The sequence below is a fragment of the Nerophis ophidion genome, linkage group LG06, assembly GCF_033978795.1.
Source record: "Nerophis ophidion isolate RoL-2023_Sa linkage group LG06, RoL_Noph_v1.0, whole genome shotgun sequence".
Lineage (NCBI taxonomy): Eukaryota > Metazoa > Chordata > Actinopteri > Syngnathiformes > Syngnathidae > Nerophis > Nerophis ophidion.
The window spans coordinates 16,627,825-16,652,051 of record NC_084616.1 but is presented as its reverse complement, the minus strand read 5'-3'; the positions used below and the strand labels follow the sequence as shown (position 1 = coordinate 16,652,051).

The following is a 24,227-nucleotide window of genomic DNA, read 5'->3' as shown; positions in this document are numbered from 1 at the left end:
ATGCATTGTTTTGCGCTTTGCGGCAATGTCCCTTCTGTTACCCGACAAGCCTCAAAGCCACTGTGCATTTGCTCCCATCACTCGTTGTGTCCTCATTCCTGTTGTCTACTGTGTTTTTTTTTACTTGATAGTGTGACTTTGCCCTCTTAGGTGTGTACACTCCCATCAAATATAAAGTGGCTAACAACACAATCCTAAACAACAAATGGCGTTATTATCATAGCCAAGCTGGCATGTTGCTAGCTAGTCCAAACAGGCAGTGACTTGTTGAGGATTTTCAATCTGTTGTAGTGCAAAATGGGCGGGTTCAAGCGGCGACTTAACTTTGACAGGTGGGGTTTTACTATGGTCACCAGGAAAACAGTTCAAAGAGGCACATAAATAAAGTAATGCCTTATATTAGTTATTTAAGTACTTGTTTGTATTTTGAGTTCATTCTTAAAATTATTGTTTTACATTGAACAAGAGAGCACAGCATACCAAGTCAGATTCCTTGTGTGTTAATAAACATTTTTGGCCAATAAAGCTGATTCTGATTTTGATCCTTTCCGGCTCCCACAGAAGAAAATTTCAACACTCTCTAAGAAGGGCGTGTCTTTAAGTTACATTACAATACAGTACATTGCGTCACAAGAAAAGTCCTTCACATTAATGTGAACACATTGAGGAAGTGAATTGTCATTTGCTCAGGTGTACTGTTGTAACAACAACGATCGCCAGGTAAGTTTGTCACTTTCTTTGTCTCGCTAAGTTGCTAACGAACAAATATTTTCATACAGCACTTGTGACAGCAGATCATGAACATGCTTTTGTTATCAATGCCGATTGTGAAAATACACTACAGACTGCCTGGTAAGTCCATTCTAATGTTCCAAAATGATTAAATAAATGTACACCTATTATGACAGTTTTTACTTTTATGACTACTTTTGACATTGTTTACCTTGACCCAACATGAGTGGTTATGAACAAGTGCATTTTAGTCACTTTTTGTGGTTTCTTTTTTTAAAGAGAATATAACCAAACATTAAACAATGATACGCATTACGTATGTATACAAATAACTTATTTTCTGTGATATCAAGCAGTTTTTTTTGTTTACTTCAAAGGGGAACTGAACTTTTTGTTTCAGAATGTTGCCTATCGTTCCGAATACATTATGAGTGACAAGAGGACAATTTTTTTTGCAGTCTAACATGTCAAAATTGTCTCGTTCTTGGTGGCTAGCAATGCAGATAATGGGAAAAGTCCATTCTATCTCTAAATCACTTCAAAAATGCATTCAAAAATTGTCAACAATACTTAATTTACGTTCTGTAACCTGTATAATAACCAAGCTGTAGCAACTTTGTTATTAACGATCGCCAGGTAAGTTGGTCACTTTTTTGTCTCGCTAAGTTGCTAACTAACAAATATTTTCATTCTGCACTTGTGACAGCAGATCATGAACTTATTTATTTTATCAATGCTGATTGTGCAAATACACCGTATAGTGGCTGGTAAGTCCATTGTAATATTCCTAAATTATTTATTACATGTAAACCTATTATGACACTGTTTTTATTTTTACGACTATTGTTGACATTGTTTACTTTGACCCTACATGAAAAGTTATGAACAAGTGCATTATAGTCCATTTTTTCGTTTTCTTTTTTAAAGGGAATATAAACAAACAAACAATGATATGCACTACGTATGTACACAAAACATGTATTTTCTTTGATATCAAAAAGTTTTTTGTGTTTACTTTAAAAGGGAACTGCACTTTTTTTTTTTTTTAGAATTTTGCCTATCGATCACAATCATTATGAGAGACAAGAAGAAAAAAGTTTTTTTTGGTAGTCTAACATGTAAATATCGGCTTGTTCTTGTTGGCTAGCAATGCCGCTAATGGGAAGAATCCATTCTACCTCTAAATCACTTTAAAAATAGATTCAAAAACCGTCAACAATACTTTAATTTACGTTCTGTAACCTGTATAATAACCAAGCTGTAGCAACATTGTTATTGCAAAAGCGAACACTGAGGAACTCTTTTTTTTCTAGAGTACTAACATCACCATGAGGACGTTTCGCCATGTATAAGCCATAAAAGCTAACCACGGCAAGAGATAAGCTAGCATCTACGTCAACACAAAACGCTTTTGAGTTTGTAATACACAACACTGCCGTAGGACACAAATCTATACAGAGTGAAAAACATGAACAATCATATTACAGTATCTGTAAAGTATTATTTCATGTTGTTTGTACACAGCTAGCCAGACAGTGTATGTACTGTAGTTGTAATAACAAGCATGAATATAGTGACTCACTCGATGGACATTTGTTCGTTTGGTTCAGCTGGCCAGGGACGTTTTTTTCCGGTTTATTTTGGGTAAGCACACCATTTATGTCGAAATTTGCAGCGTCAAGTCACGCCGAACTCACTCTATCAGGTTCCGTCTACTCCAACGTTTCACCCTTCCTTTGTGCTCGCTTCTATAAGCAGCAGTTCATCCTCAGTATATTCAGATAAAAAAAGATAAGGTTGTTCTCATTTGTCCAAAAATAGTTGTTTTCTTTGTCTGGTATCAATTCTGTCATGATTTGAAGACAAACACACATTTGTTGCCAGAACTTGCATTGCAATGGAAACAGAAATAAATGTGTGGACGAAATCAGTCAGGCAATGATTAAAATGACCAAAATACGGTAAATATTGAACGTATTACATATTGTTATGAATAGTTTTGAAGTTGTTTTAGAGCAGTGGTCCCCGATTAGCTGAGTCCGATTAGCTGTGTTTTTCAAGCTTTTTTTTAATCTTTTAAAAATCCTAAAAAAAAGAAAAGTTACTGTCCTTCATAATGATCGTCAACGATGGGTCTTAAAGGGGAACTGCACTTGTTTTGGAATTTTGCCCGACTGTGGGCAGAGTTGACTTAAATATTCATATTACAAGATGGTTGATATTCTAAAAAGATTAAACTCTCTTCTTGTTTTGTTTTTTGTCAGTGACTCACTCGCTCAAGTATTTCCACACTGCGTCCTCTCAAGTTACAAACTTCCCAGATTATGTGGTCGTGGCTTATATTGATGACGTTGAGATCGGTCACTATGACAGCAACACAAGGAAAGCAGAAGCCAAACAAGAATGGATGAAGAAATTTGCAACGGTGGATCCAGAGCACTTTTTGTTGCAGACACATTTAGGTATTAGCGATGAAGTGGAGGACAAAGAGGACTTGGAAAGTTTACAGAAGAGCTTCAACCACACTGAAGGTTTGTTAATAAATGTTTGATGTACTAAAAAAACAAACATTATTGCACTTGTCTGTGGGCATCCATAATGACGTAGAAAAAACACATGAAGGACACTTAGAGAGCTCAAGTTATCAAAACTCACTTGTCTTGCATGTTGGCAGCTGCTGAAGAAGCCCTATTGTTAATGGTTTGTTGTTTTCTTGATTTGTGTGTTGGGTCACGTGAGCAGGGACATTGTACAGTGTGGCACTGCAGTTATGTTGTCCTGCTTGTTCGCCTAAATGAAGCCTTTGCAAAGCGTCATCGGGTGTGGTACCTGGCTTATTTGGAGGAATGCCAACACCTGTTGGCAAAAGGAGAAGCAAAATGGTCAAAATAAAATGGTTCAGGGGTAGAACAACCAGCAACAAAAAGGATAGATTTACTCATCCCACAATGGGGAATTTATGTGGTAGTAGTGCAAATACAAAAGATTCATCAAATATAAGTTCAAACACACAAAAACAAGACGGAAACATCATAGAATACAAAAGACAGGAAAGAGCGCTGAGCTGATGCCATCTGCTGGCACTTCAATGGCGCCATTTCTACATACAGTCACAAAACTAAATCACACTGGAAAAACAAAAAATAAGCAGTAAATAATAGGGGTGTCAAGAAAAAAAACATGTTTAAATGAATTGCGATTCTTATTTGTAATGATTCTTAATTGATTAAAAAAATTCTCAAAAATGTATTTTTAAAAATGTCAGTTAATTTTTATTTTCATTTCCTGTACAGCCATTTAGACAAATCATATCGATGTAGATTATATCTGCTGTACACATTTACTTTAGAGAAGAGAAGTGTTGGATTGTTGCCTTATTTGTATTTAACTTTATTAAATGATTGGGTAGAATTGTATTAAAAACTGTTTTCTTTTAGGTAATATAAAAATTGATAAGATATGTTTATGTATTTTATGGAGGTACGTAGTTAATCAGAGAACTGGCATCCAAAGTTATTAAAATATATATTTTTTTTTAATCGAGAATGGTTTCTGAATTGAATCGTTAACCCTAAGAAATGAATTGAATCAATCTCAACCCTAATGAATAATTATTTTGTGCACATCCGATTGGACCATGCATAGACAAACAGAACAAAAACAATTTCAACACCCACATACTGTACATGGCGGTGGCCATGGCCATCGTCTGCTGGGGTGGGACGTAGCACGACCAGAGACTAGAACAGACCTAAAGCAACCCACGGTAGCCTACCGCGTCCTAGGCTGCCCACTAGCTCTCTGCCAGTACAACCCAGTTTCAGTGGGGGCAGATGTACTCCCTTGGATTCTACCAAGACCAAGGGAAAACATGGATTGGATAGAAAAAAGGAAAGGGTGGAAAGAAGCGGATAATGTGTCCAGGTTGAAAGATATGTGGAAATTAGATTCTATAGTTTCCTAAATATTAATACAGACAGATGAAAGGACCCGGTATAAGAACATTTTGGAGCAGGAGTATCTATTCCAGATGTTGGTGCGTCAACCTGTAATAGAACGACTAATAACCTGTCAGACACTTACATAACAACCTATTAAAGGAGAGTAATATAAAGGGATGTGTAGGAGAGAGCAGGTGGTGTACACACATCTTAGGGTAGGACTAGGCCCGGAATGTCGTCATTTTAGGTGCAAAGCCACTTGTTTTTTCGTGTCCTTAACCTTTTGAGGGCAAAAAGGCCAAATGTCAGGGCAGATTTTTGTGCGCACTCATGCTTGTTACATGAGGGCACTGGTCACTATACAGACCTCCAGCCTCATTCCGAAGAAGTAAACAGTGCCTGGTCATGCTTTGTGTTTTGTGGCAATACGCATGTGCATCTAAGAAGGCAGCCCCCAAAACAACTTGTTTTCAAGAGACACTTAGAAAGGGGCTTGAAGTTGGTCTGTGAAGCAAAATGTATCCAAAGTTTGACAAAAAGCACCATCATTACAGGCTATGTAGAACACAAGGAAGTGTGGTAATTGGAGAGTAAAATCATAGTATGACCTCTTAAAGACACAATTGTGTATCTGTGCATGTGGGTTGATGGTGATTAAGCCTTACTCCATTTTATACACTGTGTGTTACTCTTCCAGGTCTTCACATTTACCAGAGGATGACAGGCTGTGAATGGAATGATGAAACTGATGAAACCAAGAGTTGGAGACAGTCCAGTTATGATGGAGAAGATTTTTTAGCATTAGATACCAAGACATGGACATGGACTGCAGCAAAACCACAAGCCGTTCCCATGAAACACACGTTGGACCATGATCAAGATTTTATGACGTACTTAAAGTTTTACCACACTGAGATCTGCGTTCATAACTTGAAAAAGTATGTGAACTTTGGTAGAGACATACTAATGAGAACAGGTAAACCACATGACGTACGCTGATAGCCCACCCCCTGTGGGAACATAAGTAACATTACAACCTACACTCTTTCCCATGCAGACCTTCCAAAGGTGTTTCTCCTCCAGAAGACACCGTCCTCTCCGGTCAGCTGCTTCGCGACAGGTTTCTACCCCAGCAGTGCAACAATGTTTTGGAAGAAAGACGGCAAGGATCTCCACGAGAACGTGGTGCACGGAGAAGTCCTACCAAACCCCGATGGAACCTTCCAGATGACGGTGGATCTGAAAGTGGAGGTGACGGCCGAAGTGGAGGGCAAGTACGAATGTGTGTTTCAGCTGTCTGGTGTCAAAGAGGACCTGGTCACCAAGCTGGAGAAAAGAAGGATTCTGAGCAACGCAAGCGATGAAGGTGAGGAGAACACATTGAGTTGAATTATTACATCCTCAAATCAAAAACATTGAATTTTATCAAAACTTCCACCATTATTGATCCATGTCACAAGAACAATGCTGGATATTGATAGCATGCATGCAAAGTACTCATTTAGGTTTCCTCTTCTTGCTTTTTTGCTCTCAACAGACAACGTGAGGGTCATCGTCGGTGCCACGTTGGCGGTCTTCATTGCCGTGATCCTCGCTATCATTGTCATTGTCGTAGTTGCCATACGTCACAAGAACAAAAAAGGTGAGGGTCACACTTCTTTTTTTGTAAGTTGGTGGTTTACTCCAGTCTGGAAAGGTGCCAACAAACACTCCAACATCCTCAGAGAGAGAGCACACACACTCACATAGAAAGGTGATGTGAAGACAGAAGTCCAAGTCATCTTGTGTGTCTTTTATTTCAGCCAACTATGATCCAGCTGGTAAGTCAATCATATTCTCTTTTCTTTGAGCCGCCATAACCATAGCAGGGGTGAAGGATCACTCGTATAAAAGTCTGATGTGGACGTTTGTTACAAGATTAGCCTGAATATCTTCCTTTCATCTTACTGGATAGTAGGGTGGGACATCTCTTAGTGATGGACATAACCATATGCATCGAGATACATGGGTTTCCATACCATTCAAAAAAGTTATATTTTAAAAACTGAATAATTAGATAGGGTGTATGAATGATTCCATTCCATGGTTAAGATTTGTTGATAGACACTTTTGTTCAGTTTTTTTCCGTATTGGCCCTCTAAATATGGGTCGTCACTCTGCATGAAAGGAATTACTCGCTGTGCACTCTTTGCTTGTTTTATTTAGTACTATTGCAGCAACAGCAGCAGCAGCTGGTAATAACTTAAAAGTAAACATGAGCATAACAAAACAATGTATCTGTGAATCATCATAATGTACAGTGGGGCATAAAAGTATTTAGTCAGCCACCGATTGTGCAAGTTCTCCCACTTAAAATGATGACAGAGGTCTGTAATTTTCATCATAGGTACACTTCAACTGTGAGAGACAGAATATGAAAAAAAAATCCAGGAATTCACATTGTAGGAATTTTAAAGAATGTATTTGTAAATTATGGAGAAAATAAGTATTTGGTCAACCATTCAAAGCTCTCACTGATGGAAGGAGGTTTTGCCTCAAAATCTCACGATACATTGCCCCATCCATTCTCTTCTTAACACGGATCAATCGTCCTGTCCCCTTAGCAGAAAAACATCCCCAAAGCATGATGTTTCCACCCCATGCTTCACAGTAGGTGTGGTGTTCTTGGGATGCAACTAAGTATTCTTCTTCCTCCAAACACGACGAATTGAGTTTATACCAAAAAGTTATATTTTGGTTTCGTCTGACCACATGACATTCTCCCAATCCTCTGCTGTATCATCCATGTATCCATTTTGGTATAAACTGATCTGCTGATCCAGACGCATCTCAGACGCACCCCACTGTCAACTGATTGATAGTCTCGTGCAACATCCGGTCGGTTAATCGATGAATCTAAAGATTCACAGCTGATTCTACTCGAATGAGGTGACTACTGCCGACTCAACCGAATAGCTCACTTGTCAAACTGGATAGCCAGTCAAACCAGTTTATCGTTACCAACCCTACTGGATAGCAGAGTCGGAAACTGGCGTTTTTGGAAGTTTTGGTACTACTGTTGGTTAACATTAGAGCTGTCAAATTTAAAGGGAAAGTAACGAGTTAACGCTAATTTACTTTAACAGCAATTTTTATTTCCCTTTGCCTGATTTGTGACCGTCAGCCCTCACCGTAAGTGCGGGAAAACACACAGGTGCTGCGGAAACAAAGACGGAGCAGAAACGGACAAAGAAAAGGACACACTAAATGGGAAAGTTACCCAAAGCCCCAAAGCAGGGTCTCCTCACAAGACCGAAGCCATCTGCCTCCGCTGTGAGCAGAGTCCTCATCACATCCCACTACGAACAAAAACAAACTTTTCACAGAAATTGCAAATTGGGTGTCAACACCCCTAATTCTGCGACCGATCAGTATTGTGGAGTAATGATACTAGACGGTAATCTAAGGAAAGCACAGTCGACATGCTGACCCAGGCACTTTTTATGCTATAGTATAATAGTTATTTATAGTACATGTGTGGCTGAGTCAGAAGTGGTGTGCATGTGTGAAGTGTTTGTGTTAAGCTGTTTTAAAAAGGATAATGCATAAGAAACATGTGCAAAATACAACAAAATATCCAGTCCCATGTTGACAGTATTCAAAACTTGACAATCATCTGTCTCAGGCAGTGATTCTCAAGCTGTTGTACGGCTCCATCTAGTGGTAAGCTAAATAATCACTTAATTAAATATAGTAATGACGTCACATATTTATTATTTTATTTTCCGTTACTGTTAAAAATGTTTGGAACGTTACAGTGGCCAAAAATATTGTTAAATATACTTGTTAAATAAACACTCCGCCTTTTTTTTTTTTTATGAATACGTAGGCTTTCTATGCTACCGCGTTTTAATGCTGGTCATTATGGTGGTTGCCAAGTGTTTTCCGAGGTGGTACTAAGTGAAAATAAGTTTGAGAACCACTGGTGTAAGGTAGACTTATTAAAGCTAATAACCTATCTGTGATTAACCGTGATTAATTATGAGTTAACTATGGACAAAATGTGATGAATTACAATTAAATATTAAATATAAATCTTGATTGTTTAATAGCTCTGTTTGAAATGTAAATGATACCATCCCCTGCCCCGAGTCACGTGACCTGCTGACACGCAGGAAATGAAAACGTATCCCATATTTAACTTTTGACAGGAAGTAGAAGTGCACCACTCTGCTTCTTGATGTTTGTCAACCAATGGAGTCACACATCAAAGATCTGATACGAGTGAAGATGCACCTTTTAAATATACAGTGGGGAACATGAGTATTTGATGCCCTACGTTAGCATTCTGACTATCATGCAAGTTCTGGACTCTTCATACCTTTGGAAGGAAGTAAAGGTACAAAATGTGACGAGTTATGCGTTTTTGTTTGTCTGACAGCTGGTGACGAGGGTACCTACCGCACAGAGAACTCAACGGATGAAAGCAGTCGAAACACAGTAAGTTAGCTCACACTTTGCCAATATATTGTTTTTGTTTTTTTCAATTTAAGTTTTTTGTTGCAGTAGATTTAAAATATGTTTTGTCCTGAGGACATACTTGCCGACCTTGAGACCTCCGAATTCGGGAGATGGGGGGGGGGGGGGGGTTGAGTTTGGGTTGGGGGTTGGGGGGGTGTTCTGTGTTAGCAGGGGGTGTATATTGTAGCGACCCGAGAAAAGTTAGTGCTGCAAGGGGCTCTGGGTATTTGTTCTGTTGTGTTTATGTTGTGTTACGGTGCGGATGCTCTCCCGAAATGTGTTTATCATTCTTGTTTGGTGTGGGTTCACAGTGTGGCGCATATTTCTAACAGTGTTAAAGTTGTTTATACCGCCACCCTCAGTGTGACCTGTATGGCTGTTGAGCAAGTATGCTTTTCATTCACTTATTGTGTAAAAGCCGCATATTTTATCTGACAGGGCTGTTTGTATGGCGGAAAAGCGGACATGACGACAGGTTGTAGAGGACGTTAAAGGAAATGCCTTTAAGGCACGCCCCCAATATTGTTGTCCGGGTGGAAATCAGTAGAAATTCGGGAGAATGGTTGCCCTGGGAGATTTTCGGTAGGGGCACTGAAATTCGGGAGTCTCCTGGGAAAATCTGGAGGGTTGGCAAGTATGCCTGAGGAGCTTCCACCCTCATTTCTTTAACGTGGATTCACACCTAGCAAAACATGGCTAATGCCAACACTAACTAGAGTGAGACATTGTTCCAAAGAAAAGAAAAGTGTTGTCTGTAGTTGAGATTTCCGGCAACAAACCTGGAACAACTGAATGCACACTGCAACGTTTGTTCAAAATATGCAGCAGCACAACAAACTTTCTCCTTTCTTTAAAAGTAGGTGTAAAAAAAAAAAAAAAATCGGGAAATGACTTTATTGTGAAAAAATTTGAGATTTTATTTTTAGGCGATATCGCCCAAGCCTCGCTCACATGGACCATTTATGCATTCAAACTTATCTTTCAGCTAACGTTCCCACTTGGATTATTGTGCTTTTATCCTTTTCCTCCAGGATCTTTTGTGCACTGGGACAGAGAGCGACCACTGAGGAGCGTGGTCACACTTGAAGACGAGAAAGAGAAGTGTTTTGCTCATCATCAAATTGCTCCTTGTGTTTTACAGTCTCTTTTTTTATGTTTATGGCTTAGAAAACGAGTTACGATCAAATGTTTTGGCTGCCTTTTGTGGGATCACTTGCACTGTAACACTTGGATACTTGTAACTATGTATTTTCATTTTTGTACAGAGCTCTGTAAATCATTGGCCAAACGCTATGCGCCTCCCAAACAATAGGGGGCGATTCTAGCCATTTGCCCTTTGTCAACCAAGAAGGAAATGCTACATGCTAATGGCAGTAACTGGTACAAAATGGGTCAAATTGATAATTTGATTACCAACGGTAAAGCCAGGATACATCATTGTGAGTTGTACTCTCACATACGATGGCCTTTCTACTTGAAATTTGAGAGGCATTGGTACACTTAATAATTGGGCTAATGCCCTCTTACAATTGCAAGATAATAGTACAAAGAAATATAAACTTGTCAGGCAGTGAATCTTTGGCACCACACGATTCGATTCAGAATAGATTCTCGATTCAAAACCAATACTTTTTTTAGTAACATTAGATGCCGGTTCTATGATTAAATTACATTCCTCCATAAAATAAACATGTATGAACAATTTATATATTACATTAAATACATTTGTTTTTGTTTAATACTATTCTACCCAAACATTCAATACAGTCAACTACAAATAAAGTAAGATAAGTATCCCACACATTTCTAAAGTAAATCTGTACAGTAGATATGATCATCTACATCAACAACATGATTTGTCTGAGTGGCTGGACAGAACAGATAAACAATTATATTAATTTAAATCCATTTTTGATGTTTTTGAATCAATTAAAAATCGTTACAAATAAGAATTACGATTAATCCGAAAATCGAAAAAAATCACAGGGTTTTTCCGGGTGAGTATTAAAATTCACTGAATGGGTTTTGCTATAATTGAGGCCTTAAAAGGCATTAAAAAGCATTACATTTGATATCCAAAGGCATTACTAAACATTTAATCCGGTAAAATAACAAATGCTTTTAGCTAATCTCAAGTCGGTGATTAAAGGCAGGCGGCGGTTAACAGTGCCAATTTGTTTTTGGGTGTGACCCACAAAGCAACCTCTGCTGTCGCCACCAAAACCGGCAGCTGCTGCTACCACTACAGAAAAATACATTCCCAGATTATACAATCTTGTGAGTCAAATTTAATTCAATACAGAGTAACAGTTAATGTAAACTGTTCAACTATTCAAGATTAACATTGTCACATGCTTAGAATTGTGTCTGTATAGACAATAGTACATTTTGGATTATATAAAATAACTACCTGCAATAGGACACGGGCATTAAATGTGTTTTAAGTGGCATTAAAATAGCATTACATAAGATCTGTTGATAAGAAACCCTATATAAAAACCAGAGAGGAAACTTCATTTATTTGCACTTGTTAGGTGACGAGCAGCAAAAGCTGCTAAAGATCTATTGTAAATGTTGTAATTATTATTATTGCTGATCCTGACCTATTGTATTGTTCCATTTATTATTATCGCTGCTCCTTACATGTTGGAATTCTTCCGTGTATTATTATTGCTGCTCGTGACCTATTGGAATTGTTCCGTTTATCATTTTGCTCCCAGTTACTTTCAGAGTTCATTTTAAAATTGTACTCAATGTTTTCAAATGCTTACACCAAGAAGTCCCGCCCTGTCTTCTTGAGTTGCTGCAGCCTTTTTGTCCCAGCAGGACTCTGAGGTGTTTAGACCAGCTCCTCCCAGCTGTCCCAATAACTAGGCTTAAAACCAGAGGAGATAGAGCCTTTCAATGGCAGGACCCAGACTGTGGAACAACCTTCCACTATCTATTAGGTACTCCCAGTCTCTGAGACAATTTAAATCTAGGCTAAAAATAATTTTTTACTCCATGACGTTCAAATCCAGTTAGACGGGATTTCTTGGTTGTTTTTATTTCTTGTTTTATACAATTATTAATTATTGCATTATAGTATTTTGGGTGATTCTGCACTTTTTTAAGGTAATGTTTACTATTGTGATGTATTCATCCTTCCATGTTACAATTTAAATGTGACACTATGTGCCCCTTTTTTTTGTTGCAAATTGTTTCTTATGTCTTTACAGCACTTTGGCCAACTGTACTTGTTATTAAATGTGTTATTTAAATAAATAAACTGAACTGAACAAAGTGATTTAGCCTACTCTATAGGATGTGGGCGTGGGAAGGCGACAAACTTTGATGGTCAAATTCATGATTCGCCATGAAACTGAACGTTATTAACTCGACCTCACAAAAACACACCTTTTTAATCAGGCTTTTTACTGATCTTGTTCAATTTTTACATTTTGAATAATCTTATTGTATTTTCTATCTTAATGATTAATATTACTACACAGTACACACTGAAAAAAACATGTTGGATTAACTCTTAAAGAGCTGATATTAACTGTTTCAGATTGCATTTGGTCCCACTTAAAATTAAAGTAAAAATTACTAAATGGCCAGTGTCAACCATTCAGAGTTATTTCTACTCAATCAACAGTGAAATGTGTAAAAAATATTTAACACTGCTGCTTTTTCATTCTTATCAGAGTAATATGATAACACTTCAACACCAATTTGTATGATTTTTTACTTACCTGCAGTGTTTTTTTGCTACATATTTATATTATGCTCTATATTACTAAATTAGAAATCTATCAGAACATAATACATAAACTAAAACACATTCAGTCCAAAATCATTGAACTCTCCACTTAAATTCACAGCAACTTGCCTTTTGTTTCTCTCCATTAATCCATACTCCATCCATCCATTTTTTACCACTTATTCCCTTTTGGGGTTGCGGGGGGCGCTGGCGCCTATCTCAGCTACAATCGGGCGGAAGGCGGGTACACCCTGGACAAGTCGCCACCTCATCGCAGGGCCAACACAGATAGACAGACAACATTCACACTCACATTCACACACTAGGGCCAATTTAGTGTTGCCAATCAACCTATCCCCAGGTGCATGTCTTTGGAAGTGGGAGGAAGCCGGAGTACCCGGAGGGAAACAAAACATTGTATTTTCTTCTTTAACATACTGGTATGTGAACAATAATTTCAATTCATACTGGGCCACACCTTCCAAAATGTCATGCATCACATCAACTGAAAAGTTCTCAGCTGTGTGAAAATGTGTCAGGGAATTAAATGAGCATGAACACTTCACATCTAAAACTTAGGGAAGAGTTGAATTAAGAGACAATTCTTGAGTGTAAGCAGTGTGGGTGTCTTTGGATCACTACACCATTTTGGGAGAACCTTCAGAAAATTACGTTTGGAAGTCTTTTTTTAGCTAAATAAAACCTGCAAGCATTGAAGGACTTCACCAGACTGAAAGCCTAAATGATCACTTATCAATTATATGACGTAACAAAAGACATAAAACGCTTCAAAGAGTTCTTTAAGGGGCTCCCACAGAAGCTGTTGCCATATATGGAAGTGCGTACCTGTCAGTCACAAGGACGTAGGAGTGAATTCTGATTCTTGTTGCTCCCTCAGCAAGAAGGTAGGGCTGACAGCTTTGGGCGGTGATGTCCAGATGCTGCTGGACACTGGTTCCAGCCTACAAGATCACATCGATCAGTAGTATTTAGTGACCGACCTCTGACAATAGAGCAACTCACAACACTGTGCATGACATGGAAGTGATGAAAAGTACAATGGGTACGAAAAGTATTCAGACCCCTTTAAATGCGTTACTCTTTGATTCATTGGAGCCACCTATTGCTTTTGCATCAAGGCATGGTCTTGTAGGACTTCCTTCGGCAGCAGCTGCTTTATTCCGCAGTGTTACACATGGTGAAGTTTATAATAATAGTAACATCAGATGCTAGGTTTAAGAATGATGATGACGCACCGGTGTTTTAAAGAATATGAACAAAGCAGGGGCATTAAATGGAACTGAAAATGCTCCCTTTTACAACATTTAAATTAAATGTGAAGATAAATGTTGATGGTCAATGATTACCAAGTTCTTCAGTGCACAATGTGACTCAGAAGGTTCCAAGTCAACGTCAGAAATGCGTTATCCTTTTGACTTTTGTCTACAGTGACTGTAATTTTAGTCAACTAAAATGTTGACTACCTACACTAAAACTAAATCCATTTAGATGACTAAAATATGACTTACACTAAAATGCATTGTCCGACTAGAACTAAAACAAAACTAACACTGATATTATTCTGATATATTAGCACAAATTATACTTTTTTATTTTATAACGTGGAATTTTTAAAAAGGCTTGATCAAGTGAAATTATTCACAGAACAATGTTGGGTATAGAAAACACTAAACTTACAACATAAAAGTACAAACTTGTATTTTTTTATGGCAGAATGTTAGAAAATGATTGGCCGAGTGAAATTACTTAAGAGAACAATGGTTTGTATCAAAAGCACTAATGAAATGTGTGCTTTTTAAGTGTAGTGCTAATTAGTTGTATTGTTTTTGCCGTACACAAAACGGCCAAAATAATTTATTAATTTAGCTCATGACGCAGTAAGTTGAATGATGCGAACACGTTTGTTACTGGATACTTTGTATTAAGTTTCTGCCTTGGGGACTTTGTGTGTGTGTGTGTGTGTGTGTGTGTGTGTGTGTGTACATGCTACACAACAATAATTAGGTGATAATTGTTTATATTGACAAATGTGCAGTTTTAGTCTGCAACATAGTTTAATGCAAGTTGAAGTCATCTAATACATATTTTGTTGCTGATTTTGGACCAATATTCAATATTAATATTGGCTCAGGACACCCCTCATCTTAGTTGTAACATTGATTTATCTTGACACTAAAACTGACCTTCTTTTAGGAAGCCATCAAGTGTTGGATCACACAACCTGACATTCTGCTCTCGACTATCCAAGACATGCAGCAACATGTTCTGTTTATATAAAAAAAGAGTGAACATTAACGACCAAAAAAACAGTCAACAAATAGTTACCTATTGATGTTCTTAAAAAGTGGTGTTTTTAAATAAAATAGAACCATTATTTGAAAGTAAATACTTTACTAAACAGCTGGTATAGTATGAAGACATGCTAACTGTGAGCAAAGATGATTTATCAATCATTTCTGGTAAAGAGAATTACTGCAAATGTGTCAAATGTGGATCAAATTTAATGCTGTTTAATAAGATAAGTTAAGATAATATCTAATGTCTACTGTTGCAGTATAATACAAACTAACTTACCAACTATTAGTCCACTCAATTCATTGGGGATCTGTGAAAAACGAGATAGTAGATTTTCTGGAGTCACAATTCAATTAAACATTTGAGCAACTTAACTAAGATTGTACGTAAGTAAACTTACAACTTAACTAAGACTGACCAAGTTCTAGTACACAGGTAAACACCTAGCATAAATGCTAATTGGCGATCATTAGCATACTAAACAAACGTTACTTGTTAAAACTATGCCATAACACAGGTAGCAAAATGATCACTAGTAGCAAACACAATAAACACACAGTTAGTTAGTTATATGGGTGAAATGACTACTAGTAGCAAGCTGAATAAACACTCAGTGATATGGGTGAAATGATCACTAGTGGCAAACACAATGAACACAGTTAGTTAAATGATTACTAGTAACAAACACAATAAACACACAGCAAGTTAGCTAAATGATCACAAGTAACAAACACAACGAATACACAGTTAGTTAAATGATCACTAGTAACAAACAATGACCACACAGTTAGTTACTTAAATGATCAATAGTAACAAACACAATGAACAGTTAGTTACTTAAATGATCACTAGTAACAAGCACAATGAACACAGTTAGTTAGTTAAATGATCACTAGTAACAAACACAATGAATACACAGTTAGTTACTTAAATGATCACTAGTAACAAACACAATAAACACAGTTAGTTAGTTAAATGATCACTAGTAACAAGCACAATGAACACAGTTAGTTAGTTAAATGATCACTAGTAACAAACACAATGAATACACAGTTACTTAAATGATCACTAGTAACAAGCACAATAAACACACAGTTAGTTAGTTAAATAATCACTAGTATCAAACACAATGAACACACAGTTAGTTAATGATCACTAATAACAAGCACAATGAACACATTTAGTTAAATGATCACTAGCAACAAACACAATGAATACACAGTTAGTTAGTTAAATGGTCACTATAGTAACAAACACAATTAACACACAGATAGTTAGTTAAATGATCACTAGTAACAAACACAATGAACACACAGTTAGTTAGTTAAATGATCACTAGTAACAAGCACAATGAACACACAGTTAGTTAGTTAAATGATCACTAGTAACAAACACAATGAACACAGTTAGTTAAATGATCACTAGTAAAAAGCACAATAAACACACAGTCAGTTAAATGATCACTAGTAACAAACACAATGAACACACCGTTAGTTACTTAAATGATCACTAGTAACAAACACAATGAACACACAGTTAGTTACTTAAACGATCACTAGTAACAAACACAATGAACACACAGTTAGTTACTTAAATGATCACTAGTAACAAACACAATGAACACAGTTAGTTAAATGATCACTAGTAACAAGCACAATAAACACACAGATAGTTAGTTAAATGATCACTAGTAACAAGCTCAATGAACACACAGTTAGTTACTTAAATGATCACTAGTAACAAACACAATGAATACACAGTTAGTTACTTAAATGATGACTAGTAACAAACACAATGAGCACCGTTAGTTAAATTATCACTAGTAACAAGCACAATAAACACACAGATAGTTAGTTAAATGATCACTAGTAACAAGCACAATAAACACACAGATAGTTAGTTAAATGATCACTAATAACAAACACAATGAATACACAGTTAGTTATTTATATGATCACTAGTAACAAACACAATGAACACAGTTAGCTACTTAAATGATCACTAGTAACAAACACAATGAACACACAGATAGTTAGTTAAATGATCACTAGTAACAAACACAATGAATACACAGTTAGTTAGTTAAATGATCACTAGTAACAAGCACAATGAACACAGTTAGTTAAATGATTACTAGTAACAAACACAATAAACACACAGCAAGTTAGTTAAATGATCACAAGTAACAAACACAACGAACACACAGTTAGTTGAATGATCACTAGTAACAAACAATGAACACACAGTTAGTTACTTAAATGATCACTAGTAACAAACACAATGAACACAGTTAGTTACTTAAATGATCACTAGTAACAAGCACAATGAACACAGTTAGTTAAATGATCACTAGTAACAAACACAATGAACACAGTTAGTTAGTTAAATGATGACTAGTAACAAGCACAATGTACACAGTTAGTTAGTTAAATGATCACTAGTAAAAAACACAATGAATACACAGTTAGTTACTTAAATGGTCACTAGTAACAAATACAATGAACACAGTTAGTTAGTTAAATGATCACAAGTGACAAACACAATGAATACACAGTTAGTTATTTAAATGATCACTAGTAACAAACACAATGAACACACAGTTAGTTACTTAAATGATCACTAGTAACAAACACAATGAACACAGTTAGTTACTTCAATGATCACTAGTAACAAGCACAATGAACACAGTTAGTTAGTTAAATGATCACTAGTAACAAACCCAATGAATACACAGTTAGTTACTTAAATGGTCACTAGTAACAAACACAATGAACACAGTTAGTTAGTTAAATGACTAGTAACAAACACAATGAACACAGTTAGTTAAATGATCACTAGTAACAAACACAATGATCACAGTTAGTTAGTTAAATGATCACAAGTAACAAACACAATGAATACACAGTTAGTTATTTAAATGATCACTAGTAAGAAACACAATGAACACACAGTTAGTTAGTTAAATGATCACTAGTATCAAACACAATGAACACACAGTTAGTTAAATGATCACTAGTAACAAGCACAACGACCACACAGTTAGTTACTTAAATGATCACTAGTAACAAACAAAATGATCACAGTTAGTTAGTTAAATGATCACAAGTAACAAACACAATGAATACACAGTTAGTTATTTAAATGATCACTAGTAACAAACACAATGAACACACAGTTAGTTAGTTAAATGATCACTAGTAACAAACACAACGAACACACAGTTAGTTAAATGATCACTAGTAACAAACAATGAACACAAAGTTAGTTACTTAAATGATCACTAGTAACAAACACAATGAACACAGTTAGTTACTTAAATGATCACTAGTAACAAGCACAATGAACACAGTTAGTTAAATGATCACTAGTAACAAACAGAATGAATACACAGTTAGTTACTTAAACGATCACTAGTAACAAACACAATGAACACAGTTAGTTAGTTAAATGATGACTAGTAACAAGCACAATGAACACAGTTAGTTAGTTAAATGATCACTAGTAAAAAACACAATGAATACACAGTTAGTTACTTAAATGGTCACTAGTAACAAATACAATGAACACAGTTAGTTAGTTAAATGATCACAAGTGACAAACACAATGAATACACAGTTAGTTATTTAAATGATCACTAGTAACAAACACAATGAACACACAGTTAGTTACTTAAATGATCACTAGTAACAAACACAATGAACACAGTTAGTTAGTTAAATGATCACTAGTAACAAGCACAATGAACACAGTTAGTTAGTTAAATGATCACTAGTAACAAACCCAATGAATACACAGTTAGTTACTTAAATGGTCAATAGTAACAAACACAATGAACACAGTTAGTTAGTTAAATGATGACTAGTAACAAACACAATGAACACAGTTAGTTAAATGATCACTAGTAACAAACACAATGAATACACAGTTAGTTACTTAAATGATCACTAGTAACAAACACAATGAATACAGTTAGTTACTTAAATGATCACTAGTAACAAACACAATGATCACAGTTAGTTAGTTAAATGATCACAAGTAACAAACACAATGAATACACAGTTAGTTATTTAAATGATCACTAGTAACAAACACAATGAACACACAGTTAGTTAGTTAAATGATCACTAGTATCAAAAACAATGATCACAGTTAGTTAAATGATCACTAGTAACAAGCACAACGACCACACAGTTAGTTACTTAAATGATCACTAGTAACAAACACAATGAACACAGTTAGTTAAATGATCACTAGCAACAAACACAATGAATACACAGTTAGTTAGTTAAATGATCACTAGTAACAAACACATAGAACACAGAGTTAGTTAAATGATCATTAGTAACAAACACAATAGTTAATTAAATGGTCACTATAGTAACAAACACAATGAACACACGGTTAGTTAGTTAGGGACGGCGTGGCGCAGTGGGAGAGTGGCCGTGCGCAACCCGAGGGTCCCTGGTTCAAATCCCACCTAGTACCAACTTCGTCACGTCCGTTGTGTTCTGAGCAAGACACTTCACCCTTGCTCCTGATGGGTGCTGGTTGGCGCCTTGCATGGCAGCTCCCTCCATCAGTGTGTGAATGTGTGTGTGAATGGGTAAATGTGGAAGTAGTGTCAAAGCGCTTTGAGTACCTTGAACGTAGAAAAGCGCTATACAAGTACAACCCATTTATCATTTAAATGATCACTAGTAACAAACACAATGAACACACAGTTAGTTAGTTAAATGATCACTAGTAACAAGCACAATGAACACACAGTTAGTTATTTAAATGATCACTAGTAACAAACACAATGAACACAGTTAGTTGAATGATCACTAGTAACAAACACAATGAACACACGGTTAGTTAGTTAAATGATCACTAGTAACAAGCACAATGAACACACAGTTAGTTATTTAAATGATCACTAGTAACAAACACAATGAACACAGTTAGTTAAATGATCACTAGTAACAAGCACAATAAACACACAAATAGTCAGTTAAATGATCACTAGTAACAAACACAATGAACACACATTTAGTTAAATGGTCACTAGTAACAAACACAATGAACACACAGTTAGTTACTTAAATGATCACTAGTAACAAACACAAAGAACACACAGTTAGTCACTTAAATGATCACTAGTAACAAACACAATGAACACAGTTAGTTAGTTAAAATATCACTAGTAACAAACACAATGAATACACAGTTAGTTAGTTAAATGATCACTAGTAACAAGCACAATAAACACACAGTTAGTTAGTTAAATGATCACTAGTAACAAACACAATGAACACAGTTAGTTAGTTAAATGATCACTAGTAACAAACACAATGAATATACAGTTAGTTAGTTAAATGATCACTAGTAACAAGCACAATAAACACACAGTTAGTTAGTTAAATGATCACTAGTAACAAACACAATGAACACAGTTAGTTAGTTAAATGATCACTAGTAACAAACACAATGAATATACAGTTAGTTAGTTAAATGATCACTAGTAACAAGCACAATAAACACACAGTTAGTTAGTTAAATGATCACTAGTAACAAACACAATGAACACAGTTAGTTAGTTAAAATATCACTAGTAACAAACACAATGAATATACAGTTAGTTAGTTAAATGATCACTAGTAACAAGCACACTAAACACACAGTTAGTTAGTTAAATGATCACTAGTAACAAGCACAATGAAAAGTTAGTTAGTTAAATGATCACTAGTAACAAACACAATGAACACAGTTAGTTAAATGATCACTAGTAACAAGCACAATAAACACACAAATAGTCAGTTAAATGATCACTAGTAACAAACACAATGAACACACATTTAGTTAAATGGTCACTAGTAACAAACACAATGAACACACAGTTAGTTACTTAAATGATCACTAGTAACAAACACAATGAACACACAGTTAGTCACTTAAATGATCACTAGTAACAACCACAATGAACACAGTTAGTTAGTTAAAATATCACTAGTAACAAACACAATGAATACACAGTTAGTTAGTTAAATGATCACTAGTAACAAGCACAATAAACACACAGTTAGTTAGTTAAATGATCACTAGTAACAAACACAATGAACACAGTTAGTTAGTTAAATGATCACTAGTAACAAACACAATGAATATACAGTTAGTTAGTTAAATGATCACTAGTAACAAGCACAATAAACACACAGTTAGTTAGTTAAATGATCACTAGTAACAAACACAATGAACACAGTTAGTTAGTTAAAATATCACTAGTAACAAACACAATGAATACACAGTTAGTTACTTAAATTATCACTAGTAACAAACACAATGAATATACAGTTAGTTAGTTAAATGATCACTAGTAACAAGCACAATAAACACACAGTTAGTTAGTTAAATGATCACTAGTAACAAGCACAATGAAAAGTTAGTTAGTTAAATGATCACTAGTAACAAACACAATGAACACAGTTAGTTAAATGATCACTAGTAACAAGCACAATAAACACACAAATAGTCAGTTAAATGATCACTAGTAACAAACACAATGAACACACATTTAGTTAAATGGTCACTAGTAACAAACACAATGAACACACAGTTAGTTACTTAAATGATCACTAGTAACAAACACAATGAACACACAGTTAGTCACTTAAATGATCACTAGTAACAAACACAATGAACACAGTTAGTTAGTTAAAATATCACTAGTAACAAACACAATGAATACACAGTTAGTTAGTTAAATGATCACTAGTAACAAGCACAATAAACACACAGTTAGTTAGTTAAATGATCACTAGTAACAAACACAATGAACACAGTTAGTTAGTTAAAATATCACTAGTAACAAACACAATGAATACACAGTTAGTTAGTTAAATGATCACTAGTAACAAGCACAATAAACACACAGTTAGTTAGTTAAATGATCACTAGTAACAAACACAATGAATATACAGTTAGTTAGTTAAATGATCACTAGTAACAAACACAATGAATACACAGTTAGTTACTTAAATTATCACTAGTAACAAACACAATGAATATACAGTTAGTTAGTTAAATGATCACTAGTAACACGCACAATAAACACACAGTTAAGTTAGTTAAATGATCACTAGTAACAAGCACAATGAAAAGTTAGTTAGTTAAATGATCACTAGTAACAAACACAATGAACACAGTTAGTTAAATGATCACTAGTAACAAGCACAATAAACACACAAATAGTCAGTTAAATGATCACTAGTAACAAACACAATGAACACACATTTAGTTAAATGGTCACTAGTAACAAACACAATGAACACACAGTTAGTTACTTAAATGATCACTAGTAACAAACACAATGAACACACAGTTAGTCACTTAAATGATCATTAGTAACAAACACAATGAACACAGTTAATTAGTTAAAATATCACTAGTAACAAACACAATGAATACACAGTTAGTTAGTTAAATGATCACTAGTAACAAGCACAATAAACACACAGTTAGTTAGTTAAATGATCACTAGTAACAAACACAATGAACACAGTTAGTTAGTTAAATGATCACTAGTAACAAACACAATGAATATACAGTTAGTTAGTTAAATGATCACTAGTAACAAGCACAATAAACACACAGTTAGTTAGTTAAATGATCACTAGTAACAAACACAATGATCACAGTTAGTTAGTTAAATGATCACTAGTAACAAACACAATGAATATACAGTTAGTTAGTTAAATGATCACTAGTAACAAGCACAATAAACACACAGTTAGTTAGTTAAACGATCACTAGTAACAAACACAATGAACACAGTTAGTTAGTTAAAATATCACTAGTAACAAACACAATGAATACACAGTTAGTTACTTAAATGATCACTAGTAACAAACACAATGAATATACAGTTAGTTAGTTAAATGATCACTAGTAACAAGCACAATAAACACACAGTTAGTTAGTTAAATGATCACTAGTAACAAGCACAATGAAAAGTTAGTTAGTTAAATGATCACTAGTAACAAGCATAATGAACACCCAGATAGTTAGTCAAACGGTCACTAGTAACAAGCACAATAAACACACAGTTAGTTAAACGATCACTAGTAACAAGCACAATAAACACACAGTTAGTTAGTTAAATGATCACTAGTAACAAGCACAATAAACACACAGTTAGTTAGTTAAATGATCACTAGTAACAAGCACAATAAACACACAGTTAGTTAGTTAAACGATCACTAGTAACAAGCACAATAAACACAGTTAGTTAGTTAAATGATCACTAGTAACAAGCACAATAAACACACAGTTAGTTAGTTAAATGATCACTAGTAACAAGCACAATAAACACACAGTTAGTTAGTTAAATGATCACTAGTAACAAGCACAATAAACACACAGTTAGTTAGTTAAATGATCACTAGTAACAAGCACAATAAACACACAGTTAGTTAGTTAAATGATCACTAGTAACAAGCACAATAAACACACAGTTAGTTAGTTAAACGATCACTAGTAACAAGCACAATAAACACATATATGGGTGAAAGTTAGCTGAATGAAGACATAAATATTGCTGCTGCACTGCTAGCATAAAAGTAGACCATGTCACTCGACAGAACATGTTTCAACACGTTCATAATCAACATCAATCATACTGTAAAACCCTGCTTAGTGAGAAAACAACTAATTAAACCAGAATACAAGCCTTGGAATATCAACCTTACTCACTTGAATTTGGCTCCACTTTGTGGAAATGGTGAGGCGGTGCTTGGAGGAGGTCTGGTGCTGAACACTGTCATGACCTCCTCAGTAAGGAGAGTAGCTATTGGCTGTTGTGAAAGTCACCAGATGACGTCATCGTCTTATAGGAGCCATAAAAAGGGAGTTAAAATAAATAAAGCTACGTTTGATGCGAAATGCAAACGAACATTCTTCTGTTGATTTGTATTTATTTTCGATTCAAATCACTTTCGTCCTGCGTTGTTTAATTGAGT

The 24,227-nt window shown here is 35.4% G+C and overlaps 1 protein-coding gene and 1 long non-coding RNA gene across 8 annotated transcripts in view; one reads left to right on the top strand and one right to left on the bottom strand.

The window, feature by feature from the left end:
* Positions 1-24,227, bottom strand: part of LOC133554281 (uncharacterized) — a 51,233-nt gene that overhangs the window by 4,433 nt on the left and 22,573 nt on the right. Inside the window, exons 1-5 of one of the 2 annotated variants that reach the window (XR_009807086.1) lie at positions 23,962-24,097; positions 15,511-15,541; positions 15,120-15,201; positions 13,762-13,877; positions 3,388-3,588 (exon numbers count right to left, since the gene is read on the bottom strand). This is a non-coding gene — a long non-coding RNA (uncharacterized LOC133554281). Of the gene's footprint in view, positions 1-3,387; positions 3,589-13,761; positions 13,878-15,119; positions 15,202-15,510; positions 15,542-23,961; positions 24,098-24,227 lie in introns of those variants that run through there. The other variant, XR_009807087.1, reaches the window with a different exon arrangement.
* LOC133554280 (major histocompatibility complex class I-related gene protein-like) lies at positions 624-12,459 on the top strand. Of its 6 annotated transcripts, none has more exons than XM_061902814.1 (10): positions 624-720; positions 780-852; positions 1,442-1,499; positions 2,997-3,263; positions 5,371-5,649; positions 5,731-6,039; positions 6,211-6,315; positions 6,476-6,493; positions 9,094-9,152; positions 10,205-12,459. In XM_061902814.1, the coding sequence occupies exons 3-10, from the start codon at positions 1,445-1,447 to the stop codon at positions 10,238-10,240; spliced, it is 1,128 nt and encodes a 375-aa protein (XP_061758798.1). In that variant the 5' UTR covers positions 624-720; positions 780-852; positions 1,442-1,444; the 3' UTR covers positions 10,241-12,459. The 6 variants fall into 6 exon arrangements, with proteins under 6 accessions (XP_061758798.1, XP_061758802.1, XP_061758801.1 ...); XM_061902815.1 differs by having other exon boundaries at positions 629-720; positions 1,439-1,499; XM_061902817.1 differs by lacking the exon at positions 6,476-6,493 and having other exon boundaries at positions 627-720.